Consider the following 24,030-nt stretch of genomic DNA (forward strand, 5'->3'; position numbering starts at 1 on the left):
CAGCCTGGGCTGTACCAAGAGCAGAGGAGGGCAAGAGTGACATCACTGTGTCCTTCAGAACAGCAGAAGGTGAGCTCTTCCTGGTAAAGGTTAATGGTGCCTCTGCTATGATAGAAGGTGGCTGCAGCGGGAGGGAGAACCCGGATGCTGAGTATGGAAGCTCATCCATGCAGAGCGAGCTTAACTGAGAACTCCAGCCGACTGCCTCAACCTCCCCACTCAGGTTCTGCCCACTGTCCTGAGATCCAGTTTTGGTGAGTTCTCCTTTCTACTGTTGCTGGTTCTTTCACTTGGAAGTCTTGCCCCGGGACCATCCTGCTCTCTTCAGGCGTCACTGAAACTCTAGGTGAGGGACTTAATGGATTTCTGCTAGGGGTTTGGAGCACATGACGTGATGGTGTTGTGCTGTCTGTCTGTCTCGTTCTGTCTTTCTGCTACTCGCTATGCATTCTTTTACTTTTACTTGCTATATACTTAATAATATCTCATTTAAAACCGAAAGTATACAGTAGGTCTTCCAGCAGACTGTACAGAACAGTGCGTGAAAAATCAAGGCCCTGAGACTTAACTTGATCATACAGCAGACACTCCCCTGCGTGTGTAGGTAAAGGCATCTCCGGGGCTGATCCTGCTTGTTCAGACCTCTGCCATGGTTTAGCTCACTGGGTAAAAAGACTGAGAAGAGGTGACAGGGATATGGTTCAGCGGACGAGAGAACCTGCTGCTCTTGCAGAGGACCTGGGTTTGGTTCCCAGCACCTGCACGGCTGCACAAAGCCATCAGTTGCGCTGGTTCCTGATGGCGTCTCCACCTCTTCTTGTCCTCATGGGCACCTGCACACATGTGGTGCACTGACATATGTGCACACAAAGCACTCGTGCACATAAGTAAACATACATTTGAAAAATCAGGATAAACTTCTATGAGACGGTGGTTGTGGGATGCACCGGCTGACTGGAGAATGTGGGTCACTGAGGTGTGTGTCACCCGTTTCCCTGGCCTGTCCCTGTCATTTTCCCACACCCACCTCTCCCCAGGCCTTGTCCTTCATGAAGCAGAAGCTTGTGGAGTGTGTTCCTGCCGTCATGATGTTCTTAAAAGAGCCAAGCACTACAGAGTGAGCCAAAATAAGTGTCTCCCTTTTAATTCTGTCAGGTATTTGGTCAAAGTGACACTAAAACAATCACTCATCCTTTTAGCGTGACCAATGGGAGAGGGTTCACTACAGTCACCATACGACCAGCAGGTGAACGGGCTGGACTGCCAGGAGGGATCACACCACAGATGACACTGGGTTTAAAAGGTGCAGAAAACACTGAGAGAGCTGTTGCTGCAAGAGGCAGGACATAAAAACATAAACTCAGGATGGACCAGTGAGATGGAGGATGTATCCATACTGCTGTGCCATCTCTCCAGTGCTACACTCGATTTTGACAATAGCGTCTGACTGAACATCAAAGATAAATGGAAAACAGTTATACCTTCTCACACTGTACCTAGAAAAAATGTACAAAGCGCTCATATTAGTCTCTTCACCATAGGAAAAACATGGAAATAACCAAGGCATTATTGAGTAGAGGCATATTACACAGCCCTGAAAATGGACCACCTCCATGTAAAATGTGACTAACCTAGAGCACAGTGAATAAGTAGAAATTCCTTTAAATACAGCAACATTTTAAAAAATCTCAAAATCTCTAACACTCACTCATATATGTTGATCAAACTATAAAATACATACCAATAAGCAACACAAGATTATGATTTCATATTAATTCTGGTTAGAGATAAGAAAACAGAAAACATGAAGGATGGTAACTGAGTCCTCAGACAGGGTGTTTTTCTCATTAGTAGTTATCATATTGTGTTTTATCAGATGTTGGATGAACTATATAAAGTCCATTTTGAAACAATTTCAAGCAATAATTTAGAGGTGTTTTCCATGATCAAGAAACTAAATTGGATTCTCTTAAATTTTAACATCCGCTCTATTTTGTTCAAATCATAACATTTGTAGAACAGTCAGTTTAAAAAATTGTCTTAACCATATAAGTCATTTCCCAGGTCTGTAAAAATAAAGATTACTTGAAGAAGAACACAAAAATAAAAGTAAGTTTTTTTTAAAAACCCACCCAATTTGGTCTAGTACAAACACACAATTTATCTCTTTCAAAGTTGGGCCTGATATTTTAAAATAAACTTAATTAAGTTCATTAACGTACAGCAAGAAAATCCGGTCCCTCTTTGTTGTGAATGAAAAGAAGCAATCCATTTCGTTGGTTGGTCTGAAACTTGAGGGAAATCTCAAAGTTCTTTTCAGCATGAAATGTATCTGACCGAAGCTCCAGGAATCCTTGAAGACAAGAGCATGTGCACACATCAGCATAGTGCAAGCACTGACAACGGGTGGCAAACATCTGGGAGAGGTACTCCATTCATTTAAAAATCCCACAAAAGAACAGACACATCAGTACCGTTACACTCCTCCTGCTGTCTAGTGGGGGCTGTGAGATGACTATCATTTACCTTGGAAGAGGAAACAGACTACTTCCTCAGTGACACACTCATGCACATCCAACACGCTGCTTGGTCCCTCAAGAAGCTATGGCAAGCACAGAATGCTGAAAAAAATGAACATCACTACAGTTCTGTTTCACACATAGTTCAAGGCCTTTTATAGCCAATCAACTAAGAGGCAGGAGGCCGGCCTGAGTGTTGACTGAGGAATAGTCTAAGTCTGCCCAGCCACACTGCTCCTCCTCAGGGCGGTGTTGGAGGACGGGCTGTACACAGAGATGGGCGGGAAGGAAGTGACAAATAGTACCTCGCAGTCCCCTTCAGCCTCTGTCATGGTGGCAGGGAGGGCCCTGTTCACCAGTTGTCCCTCAGAGGCCTGCTTAACCCCTTGCTGAGCTTTAAAGACAGACATGACATGGTCCAATTGTATAATAAGGGAAATGGGGATGCTGACCCATCATAGCAATAAAAACTCCCTGGCAACATTTTTCAAAATAACCTGCGAGCTGGCATCTGTCGCTTGACATATACACAGGAACTGTGACACTCACATATAAACCAAGAGCTCTGGGGCCCACCAGAGATGTCACTTGTGAATGCGTGCCATGAATCTGAACAGTTACAGTTTATATTCATACCTTGAAAATGAACGCATGAGTTAGTGTACACACTTCTGCAGTATAAACTCATTACGGTAAATTGGGGTGGGGGCTGTTAAAGGAGACCATGAAGAGGAACAGATGCCCTGCTATAGTTTGGCTCCGGAATGGTCTCAAATCCTTCCAAACTGGGATCCAGAGGGAGACCTTTGGGAGCTACAAGGAGGCAGGAGAAGGGGAGTATGGCCTCCCTTCTGCTCGTTGGTTTCACAAGGCCACATGTTTCCCCCTCCTTCCCCTCCCCCCATGTGCTTCTGTCGTGAACAGTTCAGAAGCCACAGGGCTGGGAGAACCATGCCCCAGAACCTGGAAGACTGAGGCAAAGTTAATCTTCTGTCTCCTTAAGCCGACATTGCGGTAGCGTGTGATTGTGACGACAGCTGACTCACATGTGCTAGGTCATCAGCTCTGCCTCACCTGCTCCCAGGAAGTGGGCTCCATCTTCCAGGGCAGCAGGGCAGCCCTCCCAGCTGTGATGCACGTGGACGGGCTTCTCAGAGCTCTGCCAATCCAGAGGGATCCAGGTCCCAGAGGGGCTATAACGCTTCATGACGGACACATCCTTGAGGCAGCCCGCGAAGCCTCTTTGGATTATCTCTGCAGAGGTAATAGGCATCGGGTAACACACATAATTCAGTTGTTTGGACTTTATTTACCAGCAAGGCATTTTACCTTACATTTGAAGGGAGGAAACCTGTAAGCATTTACACCCCAAGTTTGTGAAAGTCACAATTCATGCGAATGCCACCCTGGTAGCTACAGTGAGTGGTTGCAACTTTCTGTTTGGCTCTGGCTTACTCACAATAAATCTGCAGAAACAGGTTGATGAAAAAGCAAATAGCATAGCATGTGATTTTATGCTATTAGCAAGAATACTGCCTTTTGAATTAGTCCCATTTTTGTCATAAGCCTCCAAAATAAGTGCTAAGCAGGTTCAAAGGTGGGAATTTAGAGCTGGGGGAGAGGACTCAGTTGGTAAAGTGGTGACCACAGCACAAGGACCCAGGTTTGGATCCCCACCACCCACTTAAAAGTTCCAGAGTCACTTCCTCCAGCACTGTGTTGACAGCCCTGGTGTTCAGGAGCTACAGGTAGAGGTAGGAGCATCCCTGAAGGTCCCTGGAGAGTTAGCAGAGGCAAAGCCACAAGCTTTGGTCTTTGTGAGAGATTCTAACTCACAAATAAAGGGCAGAGGGTTAGTGAAGAAAGACATTGGATGTAGACCTCTGATGCCCACAAGTGTGTGTACATGCTCACAGGAACATGAACACACCCACATGCATGAACACCCCCCACAGGTACACACAAACACACAGGCGTTCACACACAGACACACATATAGTCATGTACACAGAGATACACACACAGATACATACACACAGACGCACACAAACACACAGATACACACACACAGAGGCACACACACAGACACATACACACAGTCACAAATTCACACACAGATGTGTACACACAGAGGCAAACATACATACATAGGTACACACAGTTACACACACACAGAGATACATACATACACATACACAGAGATACATACACACAGAGACACACACATATATATACACAGACACACATAGGCACACACATAGAGAGACACACACATTTACACAGAGATACACAGAGAGACACACAGATACACAGACACACATATGGATACATAACATACAAAGATACACACACAAACACATAGACACACCCAGAGGTACAGATACACACAAAAACACATAGACACATACAGAGACACACAAACACACACACATAGGAATGTACACAGAGACATACACAAAAAGACACACACACATAAAACCTACACACACACACACACACACACACACACACACACACACACACACACACACACCTCTCCACACAAACATGCATGTGAACACACTTCCACACACATGAATGATCACACTTATCCCTGGGCCCTAGCATCTGGAGTGCTACATTGAAGTTTTTGAGAGGAATATTTGAGCTCTAGTGAGGCAGGGAAAAACCCAAAGATCATTAGCAAGCTTTTGACTGTGATGGTTTTCAGGGCCATGTAACTTTTATGATTATTTATTAGTGTAGGTGCTTCTGTGTGAGCACACTTGTGCTATGGTGGACACTGGCAATCCGAGGATGTTTTGTCAGAACTGGCGTTCTCCTCCCGCCACGTGGATCCCAGGGACTGAACTTAGGCTTGCCTGGCTAGACAGCAAATGCCTTTATCTGCGCCATCTTGCCAGACTCCCTACCCTCCTGGTGGTAACTCTTAGTGGTTTTATTTTAGAGTATGTTTATGTTCTTGTGTGCTGAAAGTCGGAGGGTTTTGCTGTGTGTGTGTATGTGTGTGTGTGTGTGTGTGTGTGTGTGTGTGTGTGAATTTGACACAGGTTAGAGTTATCTGAGAGGAGGCAATCTCAGTTGAGGAAGTGCCTTCATAAGATTGGTGCAAGGGTAAGATTGTGGGGCATTCTCTTGATTAATGTCTCAGTTGATATGGACGGCTCACTTTGGATGGTTCCTCCTCTGGCCAGACTGTTCTGGGATGCATAAGAAAACCAATTGGACAAGCTATGGAGAACAAGTGAGTAAGCAGCGTTCCTCATGGCTTCTGTTTTAGTTCCTGCCCTGACGTCCCTTTATGATGGTCAAAAACCATATGCTGAAACAAACCTTTTTCTTCCCAAGTTGCTTTTGGTCATTGTATTCTATCACAGCAATAGAAATCCTAATTAAGATAAGATCTTACTCTTTCAATCTCTTTAAAATCTTACTTACTGCACACTATGTGTATGCAGTGCCTGCAGAGGCTAGAAGAGGCTGCCAAATTGTGAGCCAATGTGTGGGTACTGAGAATAGAACCCAGGTCCTTTGAAACAGTGAACAATACTCTTATCCACTGAGCCATCTCTCCAGTCTCAATATCTTAACTATAGAACTTCTGGGATTGAGATTACCTGACTTTAACCTCTTTCGTGACTCTCCAATGACTGGTAAGTTGACTGCCACACAATATACTTGGAATGTTCCTCAGACTTCTGAGAGTCAAGTTTTCCATTCCCATTATATTTCCATTGAATTAAAGGTCTTAGAAAAATCTCTATATATATTCTGTAATTATATGAGTCTTACTTAATTAGTATAAATCATTTTGGCAAAAGCCCAGGTTTTGACAAGGTATGTAGAGCTATTGAAGGTGCTTTGCAAAGGAAGAGGTCTAAAATGAAAATGTGTATGTGAAAAATGTAAACAATACCCATTCATTCTCTAAGTCCTGCAAGCAGATTGCACATAAAGTTCTGAGTACAGTGTTACGGTGGCTGCTCTTCATTATCAGCTTGATACACTCTAGAATCACCTGATGAGAGCCCTAATGAGTGATTCTCTAGAGCAGACTGGTCTTCGGGCACATCTGTAGGGGGATAGTCTTGTTTAGGGTAATGGAAGTTTGGCATAGGAAGTCATAGCCCACTGTGGGCATCACTATTCACTGGCTTTGGCTTCTTGACTGTGTATGAAAGAGAAGATGAGGTGGAGAGTAAGCAGGTATGGACTCATTCTCTCTTGGCTGTGGATGTCACCAACTGCTCCAGGTTCCTGCCATGGCATGTCTGCCATGACAAACTACAATGTGGGACTGCAAACCAAATAAGCCCTTCCTTCCTTCCTTCCTTCCTTCCTTCCTTCCTTCCTTCCTTTCTTCCTCCTTCCTTCCTTCAAGTTGTGTTGTTGGGGTATTTTCTCACAGCAACCAAAATTAAACTAGGACGATGAATGTTTCTACTTCCTATGAAACTCACCAAGCCTCTTCTGGAGGATGCTGTGATCTTGTGGAGCCCCGCCCAGAAACAGTCCAGTGTAGCCTCCCATCGTGGTGTTCTGATTCGGAGAAGCCGCGGAGCCTGTGAGAGAGAAGAGGAGAATGACAGCTCCATCGGGGAAATCTTTGGATTTCAGATCCTTGGTACCCAGCTCTCCTGCATCCGCTTTAACCTCCTTGTCTATTAGGTCCGGTTCAGCAGCAGTTCTGCACCCACATCTTAGCACCAGCCCCTTCCCTGTCTTCCCTTCTGCTGTTACGCTGGCCTCTGTGTCAGTCTTTCACATGTGAGCTAAGGTGTTCCCACAGCCCCAGGGCCTGATCCTCATTGTTTCCTTAGCCCTGGCCTGATATGCACTGGTTTTTTGTTTTGTTTTTCACTTGAAACACATTTCTTTCTAGATATTTTCATGGTTTTTTTCCCTTGGGTCCTCATTTCTCTGCTTAAGTGTTATGAGAAAGTCCTTCCCCAATAGTCCTGAGTCAAATATGACACTTTTCCCAGTACACAAGCCTTTTGTGACAAAGGTCCCATGTCAATCAGCTAAGAGGCTCTAGGGACTGGGCTCATAACTGTCACAGTCTGTATGTAGAGGGCTCCTGAGCATCCTTAGAGTGTAAATTAGGCTGAGTTTCCCATTTCTCTGAGTGTCATGTTGAGTGTGAAGCCTTACCAACACAGATGATGCCTACATATCTGGCTTTTACGTTCTGAAAAGGCTCTATCACCTTATGCTTTTATTTATTATCTGCTGTGCTCACCCCCATCTAAACCAAAACTACTGCAAAACTGTTTACTCTTGGTGATCTGAGCATGTAGAACAACAGTAGAACATAATGGAAGCTCACTAAAATGTACCCTAAACTAATCCATGAAAACCTACATCAGTGGATGGAACTGGAAAACAGCTGGAAAGAAAGCCATACTCAAATGCAAACCCTGGGTATGTGGGCAGAGTTGTGCCTATCCACTGCAGAAACAGGGAGGGGCTAATTACTTCTATGCCTTGTTTTTTTCTCATGTTTGTGTATAGACACCCACCTTCCTTGCTTGCCTTCTGGAGGCAAAGGGGACCATCAACAGGGTAAGTGAAAGGCCCTGCATGGTGTGGAGGAACGCACAGGACACAGAATGGCCACTGGTGACTTCCCTTCCATCTCTGCTTTACTGGTGTTCTACCTGGATAAGAACCTGATGACCAGAGTTTACCAGATCTCACAGAGACTAACATGAAACTGAATGAAGAAACCTCCGTGAAATTCACACACGCAGACATGCAGGCACATGTGTGCGCGCACACAAACACACACACATACACATACATGTACACACACACACACACACACACACACACACTGCTTACCTGTATAACATCCATCAAGAGTGATTTGGCCAAAAGCCTGCTGCCTGATGGCAATGATTTCATGCCACTGTCCGTCACTGTATTGTTTATTCTGATCATCAGTTGTAGTAACTTCCACTAGTGATCCCTTAAGAGAGTGAATGAATGAATGAACAGATGAGTGAATGAATGAATGAATGAATGCTCACACTCTGGATGCCACTGATACTGTATATTTGTTTTGAACCAGTTCTCAGACTGCGGCATCATGATTCCCAACACAAAGCAGCCACTCTTGGAGATGGAACTTGACACACAAGTAAGTTGCCATCTAGCAGCTGCTGTGACCATTCCGTGGTGTATATCTGAAAACCACAGTGACCAAATCTGAAAAGAACTCTCCAGACCAGAGTCTCTTGCAAAGGCACTTGTATTTTGGGTATCTATATTCATATTGTGTTGTTCATGGAAGAATTGTAAAGAGGAAGAGAAGAAATTAAAACTGAGAAAAGCTGTGACTATTTACTCTAAGAATAAATAAGCATCAGAAAAATTAGTGTCTCATCGTTAATAATTTCATAACATGCATTCAAATAGAGGATGGGAGACAAAACATGTTAAAGTGAATAATTATTTATTGAACTTACATGTATAATTAACGTTGGTATTCAATGCTTATAATCTACAAGTCTAACAGTTCTATCTCTAGTAAGGTAGTAATAACACAGTGAGAAATAAGTTCTTGAGTAGATAAGTCCCAATAAATGCCATAGCAAGAGGAAAGATTAACAAAACAGGCAAGAGTAAGGAAGCAAAGAAGAGAAAGAACAAATAGCCTAACACATTAGAGCTAAGGGGACACAGTTTCAATATGCAAATCAGAATAAACAGAAGAAATGTCATCCCCATTAGCCAGCATTTACTACTGTGACAAAGAAAGAAGATTCCTCCAAACCTAAGGAAGATAAATCTAATAGCAAGTTTGATTTACCTGAGAAAAATCAAATAGAAAGTTGATGCAAGTTCTTAGAAAGTATAAAGAAGGTTGGTTTAAATAGCATATATTTTTAAAAATAATCTTGAATTGGGACTGAAGAGATGGCTCAGAGGTTAAAAGCACTGGCTGCTCTTGTAGAGGACCTGGGCTTGATTCTTAGTACCCACAGAGTGGCTCAGACTCATCTGTAGCTCCTGTTCTGAGAAATTCACTGCCCTCTTGTGGCCTCCTCCAGGACTGCACACACATGCTATAGAGACATATGCAGGCAAATATCCATACTCAAAAATATAAACAAATATTTTTAAAGAAAATTATCTAGAATACTCTACCAAATTCTAACAATTTCATGCAACATTTTTTCACAAGGGAAAAAAACCTAGTAAATCTCTAATGTAATATATTTACATGGCAGAGCACAAGGCATTAACTATAGTTTCTTACATGAGATATTTCTGTTTACATTTTCCTAAAGATAGAACATATCTATCCTATACTTTTAATTGGCCATTGTCAAGCCTCATAATATACCTAGCAACACAGATGCTGTATAGTATCTTATGTTACCAATGTTTTTAAAAAAAGAGTTTTAATTTCTAACAAGTACAAGTAGTTGCTTCTTATACGGTCAATACCCCAACTTACGTAGACAACCTGGTCAAGGAGACCTATGACCATTTTTAAAGTTATCTCTAGTCTGAGACTTTTTTCCTTTCTCTGCTTTTTTTCTACATATATTTTTTTTCTTCAACTCTATTTCAACATTTTAATATTTTACAAACACACATTTCATTATCGTAGTTTAATAATTAAAACCAGAACTGGTGTCGTGCCCAATTAATGTGCCCTGGTAGCATGCCCATTAGTTTTTCCATTAGTGAATTCAACAATACTAATGGGATTACTAGCATGGGATGCTAATTGGGTGTGACATAAGAAACTGGCTTACTTCTGAGCATACCCTTGCTAATGATGAAATTAATGAGCATTTTATTAAACGCTGTCTCATCAAAGTGTACTTAGTTAGCGTTAAAATTGTTACAAACGGTTCTGCATTTTAAAGATCAGGTGTCTGAGGCGGAGGATCTGCACATTTTGTTTGGCAATAGTTCGAAGCAGGGATATAGATCTCATCATCAGAAATCACACTGATGGGATGCGACTCTACTGAGGTATCCCACACCAGAGAGTGCACTAAACTGGTTTTACCACTTAGAGCAACTCACATAGCATTCTTTGATGAGGATGTCAACATCCCCATAATAATAATAATGCTAGAGTCATATCTAGTGTTACACACAGAAAACACCAGAAATAACAAGTAGATTCTGGAAGAATAATCTCCAAAGTCCCTTGTCTGTGAAGTCATAAAGTTCTTTGTATTTTCTGCGCATGTTACTGAGTATATGATACTGAAGGGACAAACTGGATCACAGTTGGGCAATAAAATATTATCTCATCTAGGATTGTAGCTATTTTAGAGATTTGATAATTTTTGTCTCTTTTTTAGATTTATTTTTATTATATTAAAATGTGTGTGTGTGTGTGTGTGTGTGTGTGTGTGTGTGTGTGTGATTGCAGCTGCCTTTAGAGGCCAGAGGTATCAGAATCAGATCTCCTTGGAGCTGGAGTTACAGGTGGTTGTGAGTCGCCTGATGCTGGTGCTGGGGATTGAACTCGGGTCCTCTGTGAGAGCAGTGTGTGTTCCTACCTAGCGAACCATCTCTTCCATGTCTTGTTTTTAATCTCTTCCCAATGATTCCCAGAATTCAGTCCCTGAGATACACATTTCCAGTTTTAACTATCACTAAGAACCTTTTTCTTCCCCCTTAATATTTATCCAACAGAACATGAGGATAGAGGGGAACGTGAGAGAGTTTTAGGTGTATGGCCTCCCTCTGTGTAGGCTTCACAGCTGTGCAAGCAATTCAGTTTTCAAGTTTATTAAGACATTTTACAACTGGAAACATTCAGGAGAATATGAGGTTATTTTGAAATTGTGTTGTAGACAGTGACTTTAAAATTCCTGGAAAATGTCCCTTTCAGGATTCAAAATTAAATTCCTGTGAATGGATTCAGGGACAGTCATTTGAAAGTTGCCATCTCAGCTTACTGTGGGGCAAGTCAAAGCATCTCGTCAATGAAATAAGATCAGTGAGTGCAAACATGTCACAGAATCATGGAAACCCAGAAAGTCCATCTCAGAAAGTGGGTGATCTGATGTAAGTATGGCACAGTTCTAGTCACGGTTATCTATCACTTAACCAGATCATCTGTCAGAAGTGTTTATCCTGCAGCTACATTTTCCTAAAGATTGGGCTACAGATTATGCAAGCCCTCACTGATGGCAGTCCAGTGAGAACGACACATAATTACCAGGGTAGTGGGAGCAATTCAGAGTTCACTAGGTAACCTTGTCTTAATTTGCAGAGAAAGGGGAAAACCTGACTTAAAGTGATGCTTAAAGCACTTAAAAATATACATAATTATAATGTCAATATCAGGTGCACAAAACAAATGCATCCACTTCTTTAAATGTGGATTATGTCTAACTTCACACAATAAACTATATTCAGTTTCCTATCCCAAAGTGGGAACAGACAAGAGGAGACTGTTCAAATTTTCCTCTATTTGGCAGTTTTAATACTTGTCTAAAAATAAGCAGGGCCTTCATTATGCAGCTGGCAGATATGTCCAGTTAACCTGCATTAGATAAGAATTCCTTAGAGGTTGGTGAATCCAGCCCCCGCTAGCTGGGGCTCACTGCTTCATGGATCGCCTCCTGGCCCAGAAGCACTTAGTATAATATATCTGATTACATCTTCTCAAATACACCCGAGGCAAACCTGCTCAACCAATACCTTACTTTTTCAAAAGTAAATGAATTGTCAGTGTGCTGAAAACAGGCAGAATTTGCCTCATGCGGAGCGATTACTCTGGACAGAAATGTGCTTACCCAGCATCTCCGAGACCTCCTTTCTCCCCTCTGCTTCCTACCTTCACTAGCACAGTTCTTTTTAGTATTGGACCAGTATCTACGAACACAGAGTACACTTAGGATTTGGGCTCTTTGGGGGCAAGGTGGAAGAGCTGGGAGAGCTGCTGGCAGGGCGAGCTGTGTGAGAGGCAAGGGCAAGAGAGCAGGAGTGTGGGTAAGCGTCCTCTGCCCCTGTGACTGGTACTAGCCTGCCTATCTGACTCCAGAGAGTTTCCTGCCAGCATCCTCAGGATTAAGACAGTCTTATGGCTGAGTGGGGGAGTGGCACTGTTTGCCCCTTCATCCCCTGCAATCCTCATGGTCCCCACAGTTTTGGAGGAGAGCAGGACCCACATCGAATGAGATGGGTGTTGACATTCGTATCGAGCGTCATAAGTACCCAGTCTGCAGATGCTTCGAATTCCATGTTTTAGGATGTGGTCCTCAGTCTGGGAGTGCCAGCTATAGTTCTCAGGAATGGCATGTTGTCGCTTTCTCATATTTGTGTCCACAGAGCCTAATCCCAGAGCCTGGATGGAGTTCTCTTTTTCCTAAGTTTTTGGTGGTGGTGGTGGTGGTGGTAGTGGTGGTGTGTGTGTGTTTTGCATACATGTGTGTGAATATGTATGTGTTTGTGTGTGTGCATGCAGGTTCATGTGTGGAGGTCATAGCCAAGGCTCAGTGTCATCTTCCTCAACTACTCTCCATTTTGTTTTGAGACAGGGTCTCTCACCGAACCTGGAGTACATAGTTTCTGCTAGGCTGCCTGGCCAATGAGCTTCAAGATCCATCTGTCTCTGCCTCCCCAGTGGCTCCCACTACACTAGCAGGATGTGTATGCTGGGTACCAAACGCAGGTCCTTAGTTTTCACAGCAACAACTTTACTCACTGAGCGATCTCCTAGCTCTGTGAGTTCTTAATCAAGTTATACAAAAGCAAGCAAGCAAACAAACAAACAAAAAGCCACAAGAGCAAAACTACACTCAACACCACTTCCATCATTTTCTCTAACTTAGCATGGGGATAGCATTTGACTGAAATGGTGGCTTCAAGAGTGAACTGCAGTCCTTATCTTTAGAGCCTCTCTGTGTGTGCTGGAGCTCTGTGGGTAAGTTCTAAGTGGCTGAAGCTTTATTCCATCTGGTGCCTCAGATATCCCCAGTCACAAATAAGACCTGAGTGGAAGCAGAGTCCAGCTCTTGCCCCTCAGTGATATTCCTCTCCCTACGTCTACTGCCCACTCTCATTGTTTCCTTCTGTGGATTTTTACAACTTAGCATTTGGGTTCCTTTGCCCACAGTCTTTATCTGTGTATTATCTGAAAACTTTTATTTAATGATCATTCTTGATCTTATGGAACAATGGCCTCAGTATGATGGAGCTCCTGACCCGCTCCTATGCTTAGCAGGAACATTGAAGACCTTTCCACTCATGCCTATAATTGACAGCTACTTTTATTTGTCGGTTTCTTCTTTTTCTTCGTTGCTGTGGTGCTCATCCTGGCCTTGCTTTAATGGTCTTCCCTTTCAAAGGTGGCCTCTGCTTATAAAACCCATGACTTGTCATGCACTCATTGGACACTCAGGGTTGAGGTGATGCAGTGAAGTTCATCTTTCATCCTGGCTTCTCTTGGGGATATTTCTAGATGCTTTTCTCCTTCAGTTCAGATGTGTTTTGACAGTCTTCTCCCACACAGTAGGAGACCATTAGTTGTCCTAAGATTCTGACTATCCAGAAGCATCCTTGTTTGTTGATGAGAAGAAGCACTGCAGGAACGCTGAGGCATCTGGAGATGGCTTTATGTTTGCTTCAAATTCTCCTTTGAGAGACAGAGTCTCATGTCACCTTGGCTGACCTTGAACTCTTGGTGGCTGTTCTCCTGCCTCAGCCTCTCATCAAGTTTACAGGAGTGTCTCCCTGGCTTTAGGCCTAGGTTGCATAGTTTTAAAACTAGGTGACATTGGGGGAAACGTTCTTGTGGCTCAGGATGCCCCCTTCATCGAAGTGTCCATGAGTAGGTTCAGACATGCAGAACTCTGGGTATGGAGAACGCATGCCTGGCACAGGGATCACCCGTTGAGTCTTGACTGGGACTTGCTGTTTTTCCCCATGATTTTATAATAGGCTCTTTAATCAATGCAGACATTTAAAACTGTTATATCATTTTTTATCTTCTTCTTCTTCTTCTTCTTCCTCTTTTTCTAGAACTTTCTTCAACTTTATGTTCTACCAATCCAAAGGCTCAAAATATCTCTTCTCTTAATTAACCTTCTTAAAGTTTTCAAAGGAAAAGCATTATGTTTTCAATTCTCTAATTGAGTCAACTTCTGTGTGCCGATTTCTGTCTATAGCTTCCACCTGCCCACCTCCTGCAGCAGCTGCAGCTTCTCTGTCTCTCTGGCTATTGGCTTTGCTGGTGGTGCTATTTATCTGCCTAGTCCGTATCTATCAGCATCCAATAAGAAGCTGCTGTTCCAATAGCATATGGCATCCAGTGGTCCTTATCACAAAAGTCATCTAATTCTCAAGCTCAGGACCTATCAGGCCACTTTGAAGACACCAGGAAGAAACTTTCACTGGCCTGTCCTCAGTTCTCTGCTTCACAAAGAGGAAAGGCTCCAACTGTTTGTCAAGCCTAGCAAGATCCTCCAGACATCTTTGATCCAAAAGGGCCACTCCCCGACCCTACCCTGCTATGTTACTGGGTATTCAAGCTTGGGTTATTCCCTCAGGTCACCAGGTTTCCAGTTTGCCAGAGTCTGAGGTTATTGACCATGGCCTTGAAGCCAGGATCCTTAAGCGTGCTTTGGACACAGAGTGGGAAAGCTCCACCAGTTTTGATAACATCACACAAAGTGGTTATTTAGATGCACGATTAATGGCATCACTCACAGGTGTGATGTGCTGCCTAATGTCTAAGGGCCACTAGGACTTCCTAACGAGGAGAAGACACTTTCCAGGGGGTTTATTCTAGGTTGTCCGAGTAGCCAACAGCTGAGGGAGAGGTTCTTCCATAGTGTTGCCTACAGTTTGGGCAGGGAGCTTCCACAGATGAGGCTTCTGTGAATCACATGCCATGCTCTGTGAGGAGATGCACCTGGCTGAACAGCATCCATGTTCCTTTAAATAACCCCAAGAGACTCCCTGGTTCACCCAGCTGAACTTGTAGAGTCATTTCTTGGGTTTGACATTGGTGTCCTTTTTGGGGAAAATAGACATTTTTTTTTACATCTTCCAAGAAAAAGTCATACACACAAAAATGACAGTTCAATATTATGCTTTCAAAGACTGACAACTTGGGCCAAAAACCCTTCCATTTCATGCTCATGTTATCTCAAATATCTCTTTCTAAATATTCACAGAATATTTTAAATTAATTATTTACTACATACTTTGTAGATTGTCTACCAGGGATACAATTATACGTAACTTTAACACTACTGGCATCTGGAACATGACATTAGCCAGTACTTTAAGGCCACTTAAATATTTGCTAGTAAAATAGTTAAGGATGAAAGAAAGAAAAGAGGGTAGAATGCAAGCATGAGAGAAAGCAAAGTGTGGAAGTTAATGGTGCAGCCCGTCAACCTCATCTTCAGATACTTGCAAAATAGACCTGGAACTTGGGTGTGGCCATATGAGTAGGTGAACAAGGTGATAGAGGGTGTATTATCTGCTTGGAAAAGGACATGAACCCCACATTAGATGACACAGAATAGATTCAATCTAAAACAAAGTCAAGAAAACAACTGGGTCTGCTCATGCTAAAAGGAGAGAATATTACTCTGCTCTAAAGGGTTTCCTCCTAGGAACGGTCAAGCAGAGGAGGAGTTGAGAAGGCAGTCCAGTGTGTTTACCGGTGTATCTTGCTGGGAGCACAGTCTGAAATATTTATTCATATTGTTTTAATGGCTTTTATGTTATTATCAAATGACAATAAATGCTGTGAGTTTTTTTTGGGGGGGTGCTAGGAAAAGATAAAAATCTGAACAGATTTACTTAAACAATTTGTTGATTTCTTTTGTGACAAGGCCCTACCCTGTAGGCCAGGTTGGCCTAGAATTTACTGTACAGCAAGGTTGGCCTCCCACTCACAGTCTTGGGCCCCAGCCTCTGAAGGCTAGGACTCCAGGCTCACACCACACACACCTATCCAACCGAAATCATCATAAGGCAGCATCCTAATGTTAAGCACATAGCTTCGTAGAATAGATGGGGTTGGGAGAGAGACCTGAGATTTTAACTGTGGGCAGACATTTCCTTTTTTTGTAATTGTCCTTTTTCTCACTGGTAGCTGTACATCCACAGTTCTCAACCTGTGGGTCACGCCCCTTGGGAGGTTGTTCATCAGATATCCTGCATATCAGATATTAGCATCACAATTAATAGCAGTAAGAAAAGTATACTTATGAGGTAGCTCTGAAATAATTTCATAGCACGAGGAACAGCATTAGAGGGTGGCAGCAGTAGGAAGGGTAAGAACCACTGACGAAGACAGAGCAGACTTTCTGCCAGAAACCGGAAGCGTTTCTGACGAGGACCCACCGTGCGTATCTGTGCACTTACCTCATACCCGGCATCCGCCTGGCCTTCTCAAAAATGTCAACCCTGGTGGCTAGTGATTTACCTGGGGATTGTAAAGAAAATAAGGATGGCCATCCTTCAACTGCAGGGCAAAGTACTCTTCTTGGTTGTCAGGGGACACTGCAAGGGCGATCAGCCCTTCAGGCACCTTTGTCCGGAAGCTGGCCTTGATGCCTGTAGATGCAAGTAGCATTGGTTAGTCAGGGCTGCGGTCTCGCTGGTTCTTTCTGATAAACATACGTTAACTTTCATTATTATTTATGATGCATCGAACACAGGAAATCATACAGAGTGGTGTGCTTGGACGACCCAAGTCAGTGGGTTTAAATATATCCCGTGTTAAAGGCTAAGCAGAACTCAGAAATTATGTTACCCTCCTGTTAATCAATATAAAACCAAGTTTAAATGTGTCTAAAAATCATCTACCTGAAAAGACATGTTGTAAACCCCCAAATTGGATACTTAATCATATCAGTTTGAAAATATTATCAGATGGTCTTAAAAATGAAGGAGTTTTTTATATAAATGCAAAAAAAATAATCAAAGGGCATTGTTTAAGTACCTGTGGAAATGAAAGAATAAATCTAGCAATAGTTGCTCAAACCAAAAAGACCTGGATGAGCTGGAGCTCACTGGGTAAGTCAACAAAGAGCTGCAGCCTTTAGAACTGCAGCGTCTCCAATGGCTCTCCAGACCACACACCCCCAATACTCTTGCATTTATAGAAACGCATTTGCAATGTTCTCACAAATCCTGCTCAGAGCCACCTTCAACCTTGGGGTCCCACCTACACAGTGTATATGTGGAGGTCTTCCTGTTTAGAGGGTGCTTCATTGTGGTGCTCAAACTGGCGGTGACATCTCAGTGTCACAGTCTGCTCCGAGACTTCCCGTTGGAAATATAAAATTAGCAGAGCAGACTGTGAGAATGAAGAGATCAACAGCCTACCTGAATATCAAACAAAAGCTAAAACACAATGATAAATAATGAATGAACTCTGATTTGAGCAGCAATACACAATAGCCCAGGATTATAAACACTTGAAAAATCCTCCTTTAGGCTGGGCTGATAATAAAGGACCTACACGGGGTGGGGGTAGCTTCATTCAGTTGCTATGACAAACACTAAACACCAAGGCCAAAAGCAACTTAAGAGGCAGGAACATTTGTTTGAATTTACAGGTTCTAATCCATCACTGAGGGAAATCATGGAAGGCACTCAGCAGGACGAGGAGCTTAGAGCAGCTGGCTGGCTCACCCACAGACTCATGTATGGTTCATTTTCTTGTACAGCCCTTGACCACCTGCCCAGGGATCTGTGGAACCCGAGTGAGCTGGGGTCCTCTGACATCAACTAATCACCAAGGCCGTCTTGTCCACCCCTAAGGATCTGCTCACTGCCAGTCTGATCTGACAAAGGCCTCAATTGAGTCAACCTAGTCAGATGGCTCTATGCACTCTAGGCTGCATCAAGCTGACGGGGACCAAGCTTTGGTTCAGTGAAACTATCTCAGGCATCATGTTAGGCATCATGTCCAGCCCTCCTTCACACTCTATCCTTTAACACAGTCCATAGGTGTATTGCATAAAAATATTGAGATTTTAGGCAAGGAGATGGGAGATGGGGGGTGGGGTGGGGGGTCAGCCTGGCCAACAGTTTTTGATCTTCTCTTTGTTATCAAAAAGTATGATAAAAAAGTATGGCTCTTAAGATAAATAGCTCAAGGGGACTGAATAAAAAATACTGTAATTCAAGAAATGAAGAGTGTGCTGTCTCTGTACTAAAGGACAGAATGGCACGTGCAGACCAGCAGCAGGGACAATAGGAGCCAGAGTTTGAAGGAGGGAAGAGAGAAACACTATTGTTGGCTGTAACTTGAGAAGTTTGGTGAATGAAAAAATACCCAAGGATTATGGCAATATTTAAGATGTGTTAGGGAGTATTTTAATTATCACATGCCATTCAAAGAGTATACAAATGCATGTGTTTCCCCAAACACAATAATTTGCGAGTCTTTAGAACAAAGAAATGTCTTTTAGGCCAACAAATATGTAAACCTGTATAGAGAGGAAAGTTTCTCACATGGAGGAAAATGTAATGCAAGAAAGGGCATCTTGATTTGGTGGTGTCAGGTACATCTCTCTCAATCTTGACAACTTTTTTTCTGCATGTTGCCAAGATAAAAATAACATGATTTTCTTTCTCCTAGATTCTAGGAGGAAACTGAAAACTTGCAACTCTACTGAAGCGTGCTCTTAATAATTAGATTACTATAACTATCCAGATAGACATATCTTAGCATTTGGGCCAAATGCTTACTTTGTGTAATCAATTATTTAAATGAACTAAACTCACAAATAAATATATGTAAATATAAACACAATAACAGTTTGATGGATGTGTGAAATAAAGAGAATGTTATTGAATTTACAATGAGATAGAGTGGGTAAATGCACAATTATTCAAAAATAATTAACACCCTCTTTTCCCCAAAGAAAAATCACATATTTACAGTGCTGACTTAGACTTGGCCATGTGACTTTTGTTGGCCAAAGGAATGAAAGCAGATATGACACCCCTTGTGGGAGCAGAGGGTTTAACTGCAGATGGGGTGCACAGCCACCCCTCTCCTCAGTCCCCTCTGTCTCACAAGCATATTTCCATCTTTGGTCCAGGAAGAAGAAACCTTATGGACCACCGCCAAACAAGTGTCCCCAAAGCTCTAGTGTAGACAACTGTGTGAAGTCCTACTCATGACTCTAACGGGCAGCAGAGTGAACAGCAGCTGCCCCCTCCATAACGTGGCGACCTGCACCTTTTCAAGGCAAAGCAGAGAAGAAATGGGCTAAATTTCAACACCTGTCTTTAGAGATGAAAAATAATAGAAAGTGTGTGTTGTCGTCTCTAAATTTCCACATCTATTTGGGAAATATTTAAGTAACCAAAATTCAGTGGCCTCTGCTCTAGGCAAGGGGGACAAGTGTCAGAAAATATGTCTAGTGATTATGTGAACACAGATACATTTGAATATATATGTATATATTTGAGAATATATATTATAAAAGCAAGATAAATATATGAAATAGAACATAGTATGTTTAAGAGTAGACAAATGTCAAATGTATAAACAAGTAGATGGCGTGTAAATTCTAGCTCTAATGAGGGCTAACAGTACACTTATCTGTGTATACAAAGAGAGGCTTTTAGAATGAGTTGGGAATTATATTGTATAAGGAATGTGTGGCCACGGTAGGTTCTCCTCAAGGATCCATAGCATCAGGAGCAGCAGGTATTGGCTAGGTTTGCAGTACTAGGCATGGATTCCCTCCTCCTGACGGGGACGTAAGTTCAATTCCGTGGCTGTAGGTTCTCCCTGTGTGGGCCCACTCCTAGTTATCCATCTAAAACTGACACCTGCACCTAAGGCTCAGGATACACAGCAGAGGGCACAGGATGTCTACTATGAGATAACATCTTCCTAATAAGACACTCATGGAATCGTAATAGTAACAGACATGCTCAATGTCACACCAGTTGACATCTCAACGTGCATGATGTATGGGGAAATCTCACAAGGCCCCACACCTAGACGAGGAGCTACAGGCAGTTACTGGCTACACAAGAAAGAAGAGTCACGGCTCTACAGGGATGATCCTCCTGATAAAGTATATCATCCCAGGTGGCCAGCACTAAGCAACTGTACATACTAACAATGCCAAGCAAGCTCAGCAGGATGTATTATAGGTATGTACAACAAACAAAACTAAGTGGGCTCAGCAGGATGCATTCATATATATAATATATATACATATAATATATACATATATATTTAAAGAAGAAGGGATCACAGAGTTAGGTAGGAGAGACCATAAGAAGACCTAGGGGGGAAAGAAAGGGTGAAAATCATTTAAATATATTACCTATGTATATACTTTTTAAAGTATGTAAAAAACAGTTTAAACACTAAAAAAATTAATGTTGCATATAACATGGTTTAAAAAAATTCTTCATTTTCTCCTATATACTAGAAAATAATCTTTGGATAGACGAGCCTGCCTCCAAAAAAAAGTTGCAACTTGGGATAATGATTTGGTAGTGGTCATTAGGTTACTCTTAGAGCTTAAAACACACATGTACTTATTTTTAAGATAGCATCAGGCTGGATTTGATCTTGTACTCCCTTTGCTCAGCTTTGTGAATGCTGCTAAGATTACATAAATAACCCTTCTGGAACATATGCATCCTTTTTGATTTAACCATCTGACCCCAAGATACACATACACCATCTCCAAATATATAGATTTGGAGGTTATACAATCCTGGGAGGAATCGTTCCTGTTCAGCTGCCAAACTGGAGCAGGAAAAATACCAACGCTATGGAAAAGACAAAGCTATCTGTACGACCACGCTCAACCACACCTGCCAATCTCACCGATGTGATACTGTGCAAAGGACAGTGGGCATGAAGGAAGAAGATGTCTGTAAGGTCCCTTTATACAAATTCCAAGCCAGACAAGAGCAATGTGTTTGATGGAGGACCTGGCTGGGCTTCTGGGGGCCAAGCAGGCTTCCTTTTGACTTGAGTCCCGGATGTCAGGAGCTGTTGGTGGTCTGCAAACAACCTAACCCATGCTCATTTTCCCACTTTTCTAAATACTACAATAGAAACTGTAACTGTGTCCAGATGCTGGATAGCTGTGTAAGTTTAAGTCCTACAGAAATCACAGAAATGGAAAGTTTTACACAGGCTTTTCCACATGAATGTCTGTTCCCCCAACACTCTGAAAATGGATTATTTCAAAACATGAGAATTTAATGTTTTTGCCTATATTATTAGTGATGATGAAAAGTTCAAATGTATTAGCCACTGGTATTGATTTTTTTGAAATTGTACATGAATTTCTTTGCCCAGTTTTACCATCTTTCTGTGGCTGTTTCTACATAATGCCCAAGAGCCTGTTGCATGGTGTGTGTTGTCATGTGCTGCAAAGTACTAATCCGTTCATCCTACATTGTGACAATCTCTCTCCCTATCATTCATACACATACACACGTTCACGCTAACAGAGCACATGAACACATTCACAAAGCGTACATATACATTTACACTCTCACAGCACACATTCACATTCACACTCACACACACACTACACACACACAGTATATACACACACACTCTTACACATACACACACACTGCACACTCACTCATACATATATACACACTCACACACACTACACACAACACACACTACACACATACATACATACATGCGCACATGCACACACACATACATACTTACACACATGTACACACACACTATATTATTTTTACAAAGTTTGTCCAGATTCATCTCACTGAAAGATGGCTCCAGGGCCATCCCAGCCTCTTCCTATTGCTGTGCCACGGCTCCTTGTCTTATGCTCTAGGCTCCATCATGCTCCTTCTCCTGTTATGCACCAACTTTCTTTCCCATTCTAATCTGCCTTATGGGCTTTGTAATTGTTGTTTTCCAAATGTTGCAGAGTTTGCCAGCTCACACTTCACTCTGTGTTCTCAGATGCCGTTTCCCATTTGATTCCTCCAGTAATGGCACTGGCAGTCCCAGGCTTCTGCCTTCACCTTTGCCATCACAGCATCCTCTCCGGCAGCAGCTGCCCCTCCATATTGTCACCCCTTAGAAGGTAGCTGCCATCTCTCACCTCTCAGTTCACAACACGAGGCTTCTCAAGTTGCTCAGCTTCTTTCTCACATATCATAGTTTTACAATCACTGTCAGGCTCAGCAGTTTGAACGTTAGTAGAAATCTGGGGGCTGGCATTTCCAGGAGACCGAGGAGCAGATGAACTAGGTAGTAGAATCTTATTCTATTTTTCAATTTGCATTTCTAGAATGAATGCTGAATTAGAAGTTCTCTCATGGTTCTTTGCTGGGATAAAGCTTCATCATATTTTCAGATAGATGGTGTCTTTCTTAGTCAGTGTTCTAGTGCTGTGAAGGGACACTGACCACGGCAACTCTTATAAAGGAAAACATTTCACTGGAGGTGGTTTAACATGCAGAGTTTTAGTCCATTATTGTTGTGGGAGGGAGCATAGTGGCACACAGACAGACAGGGTAGCTGAGAGTTCTACAATGGGACCCAAAGGCAGCCAAAAGAGGAGGCGGGGGGGGGGGGGGGAGAAGGAGAGGGAGAGAGAGAGAGAGAGGGAGAGAGGGAGAGAGAGGGGGGGGGGAGGGAGGGAGGGGGAGAGAGAGAGAGAGAGAGAGAGAAAGAGAGAGAGAGAGAGAGAGAGAGAGAGAGAGAGAGAGAGAGAGAGAGAGAGAGAGAGAGAGAGAGAAACACTAACCCAGGACATACTTCCTCCAACAAGCCACACCTCCCAGCCCTTCTAAGTCACAGACTTTCTGATGACAAAGCATCAAAATATATGAGCCGATCAGGCCATTCTTATTCAAAGCACCATGATGGCTTTTCATTTTTCTTGTTGAGTTTTAAGTACTCTTTCTATACAAAGGACTTTATCTCCTTGTCTATTACAAACTATAGCCGCTTAACAGTTATTCATTTATTTATTTGGTCAGGCAATGTGAGATTCAGGTGGAATTTTTATTTCCTCTGACTATTTTAAAATGTCCTCAGAAAGCACCAGATACTGGATGAACTTTGTTTTATTTACTTATGTATTTTTAACACCTTGAACGGTGGCTGGCACAAAACAGAGTCCTCAAAATATTTGCTAAATAAATGTTTAATTTTGGGAATTGTATTTTTGTCATGCTAACACTTTGTCCTGAGTCAGTCTCTGAGCTTGTATTCTGCTCCACAGCCACAGCTTTGCAGCACTTTTAACTCACAATATTCTTTATATGTGACAATTTCTTCTTCCTCTCAGCTCCTGAGTGGGCAAGAAGGATGTGTTGAACTGGGTGATCAAGGCTAGATTATATATTTTTATCTCAACTCATTCACTTTTTGTACTAATATAACATTAAAATAATTGCCATTTTCTTTCCATGAACAAAAGCATGCATGATAAGTCATCATAGATACTATATATTATATTGCATTAAAAGTCAGATCTTTACAGATGTGTTACAGCTGAGTCAAGTGTAAATATTTGTTTGT

At 42.5% G+C, this 24,030-nt stretch overlaps 1 protein-coding gene across 1 annotated transcript in view; it reads right to left on the minus strand.

Annotated features, from left to right (window-relative positions):
* USH2A (usherin) overlaps nucleotides 1-24,030 on the minus strand; it is a 683,333-nt gene that overhangs the window by 416,874 nt on the left and 242,429 nt on the right. Inside the window, exons 22-26 of the mRNA XM_084773188.1 lie at nucleotides 16,945-17,075; nucleotides 8,364-8,490; nucleotides 6,980-7,081; nucleotides 3,594-3,773; nucleotides 2,223-2,353 (exon numbers count right to left, since the gene is read on the minus strand). Coding sequence (XP_084629314.1) covers nucleotides 2,223-2,353; nucleotides 3,594-3,773; nucleotides 6,980-7,081; nucleotides 8,364-8,490; nucleotides 16,945-17,075 — 671 coding nt within the window. The remainder of the gene's footprint in view (nucleotides 1-2,222; nucleotides 2,354-3,593; nucleotides 3,774-6,979; nucleotides 7,082-8,363; nucleotides 8,491-16,944; nucleotides 17,076-24,030) is intronic.

This window comes from Acomys minous (assembly GCF_964271855.1).
Source record: "Acomys minous genome assembly, chromosome: 1".
Taxonomy (NCBI): Eukaryota; Metazoa; Chordata; class Mammalia; order Rodentia; family Muridae; genus Acomys; species Acomys minous.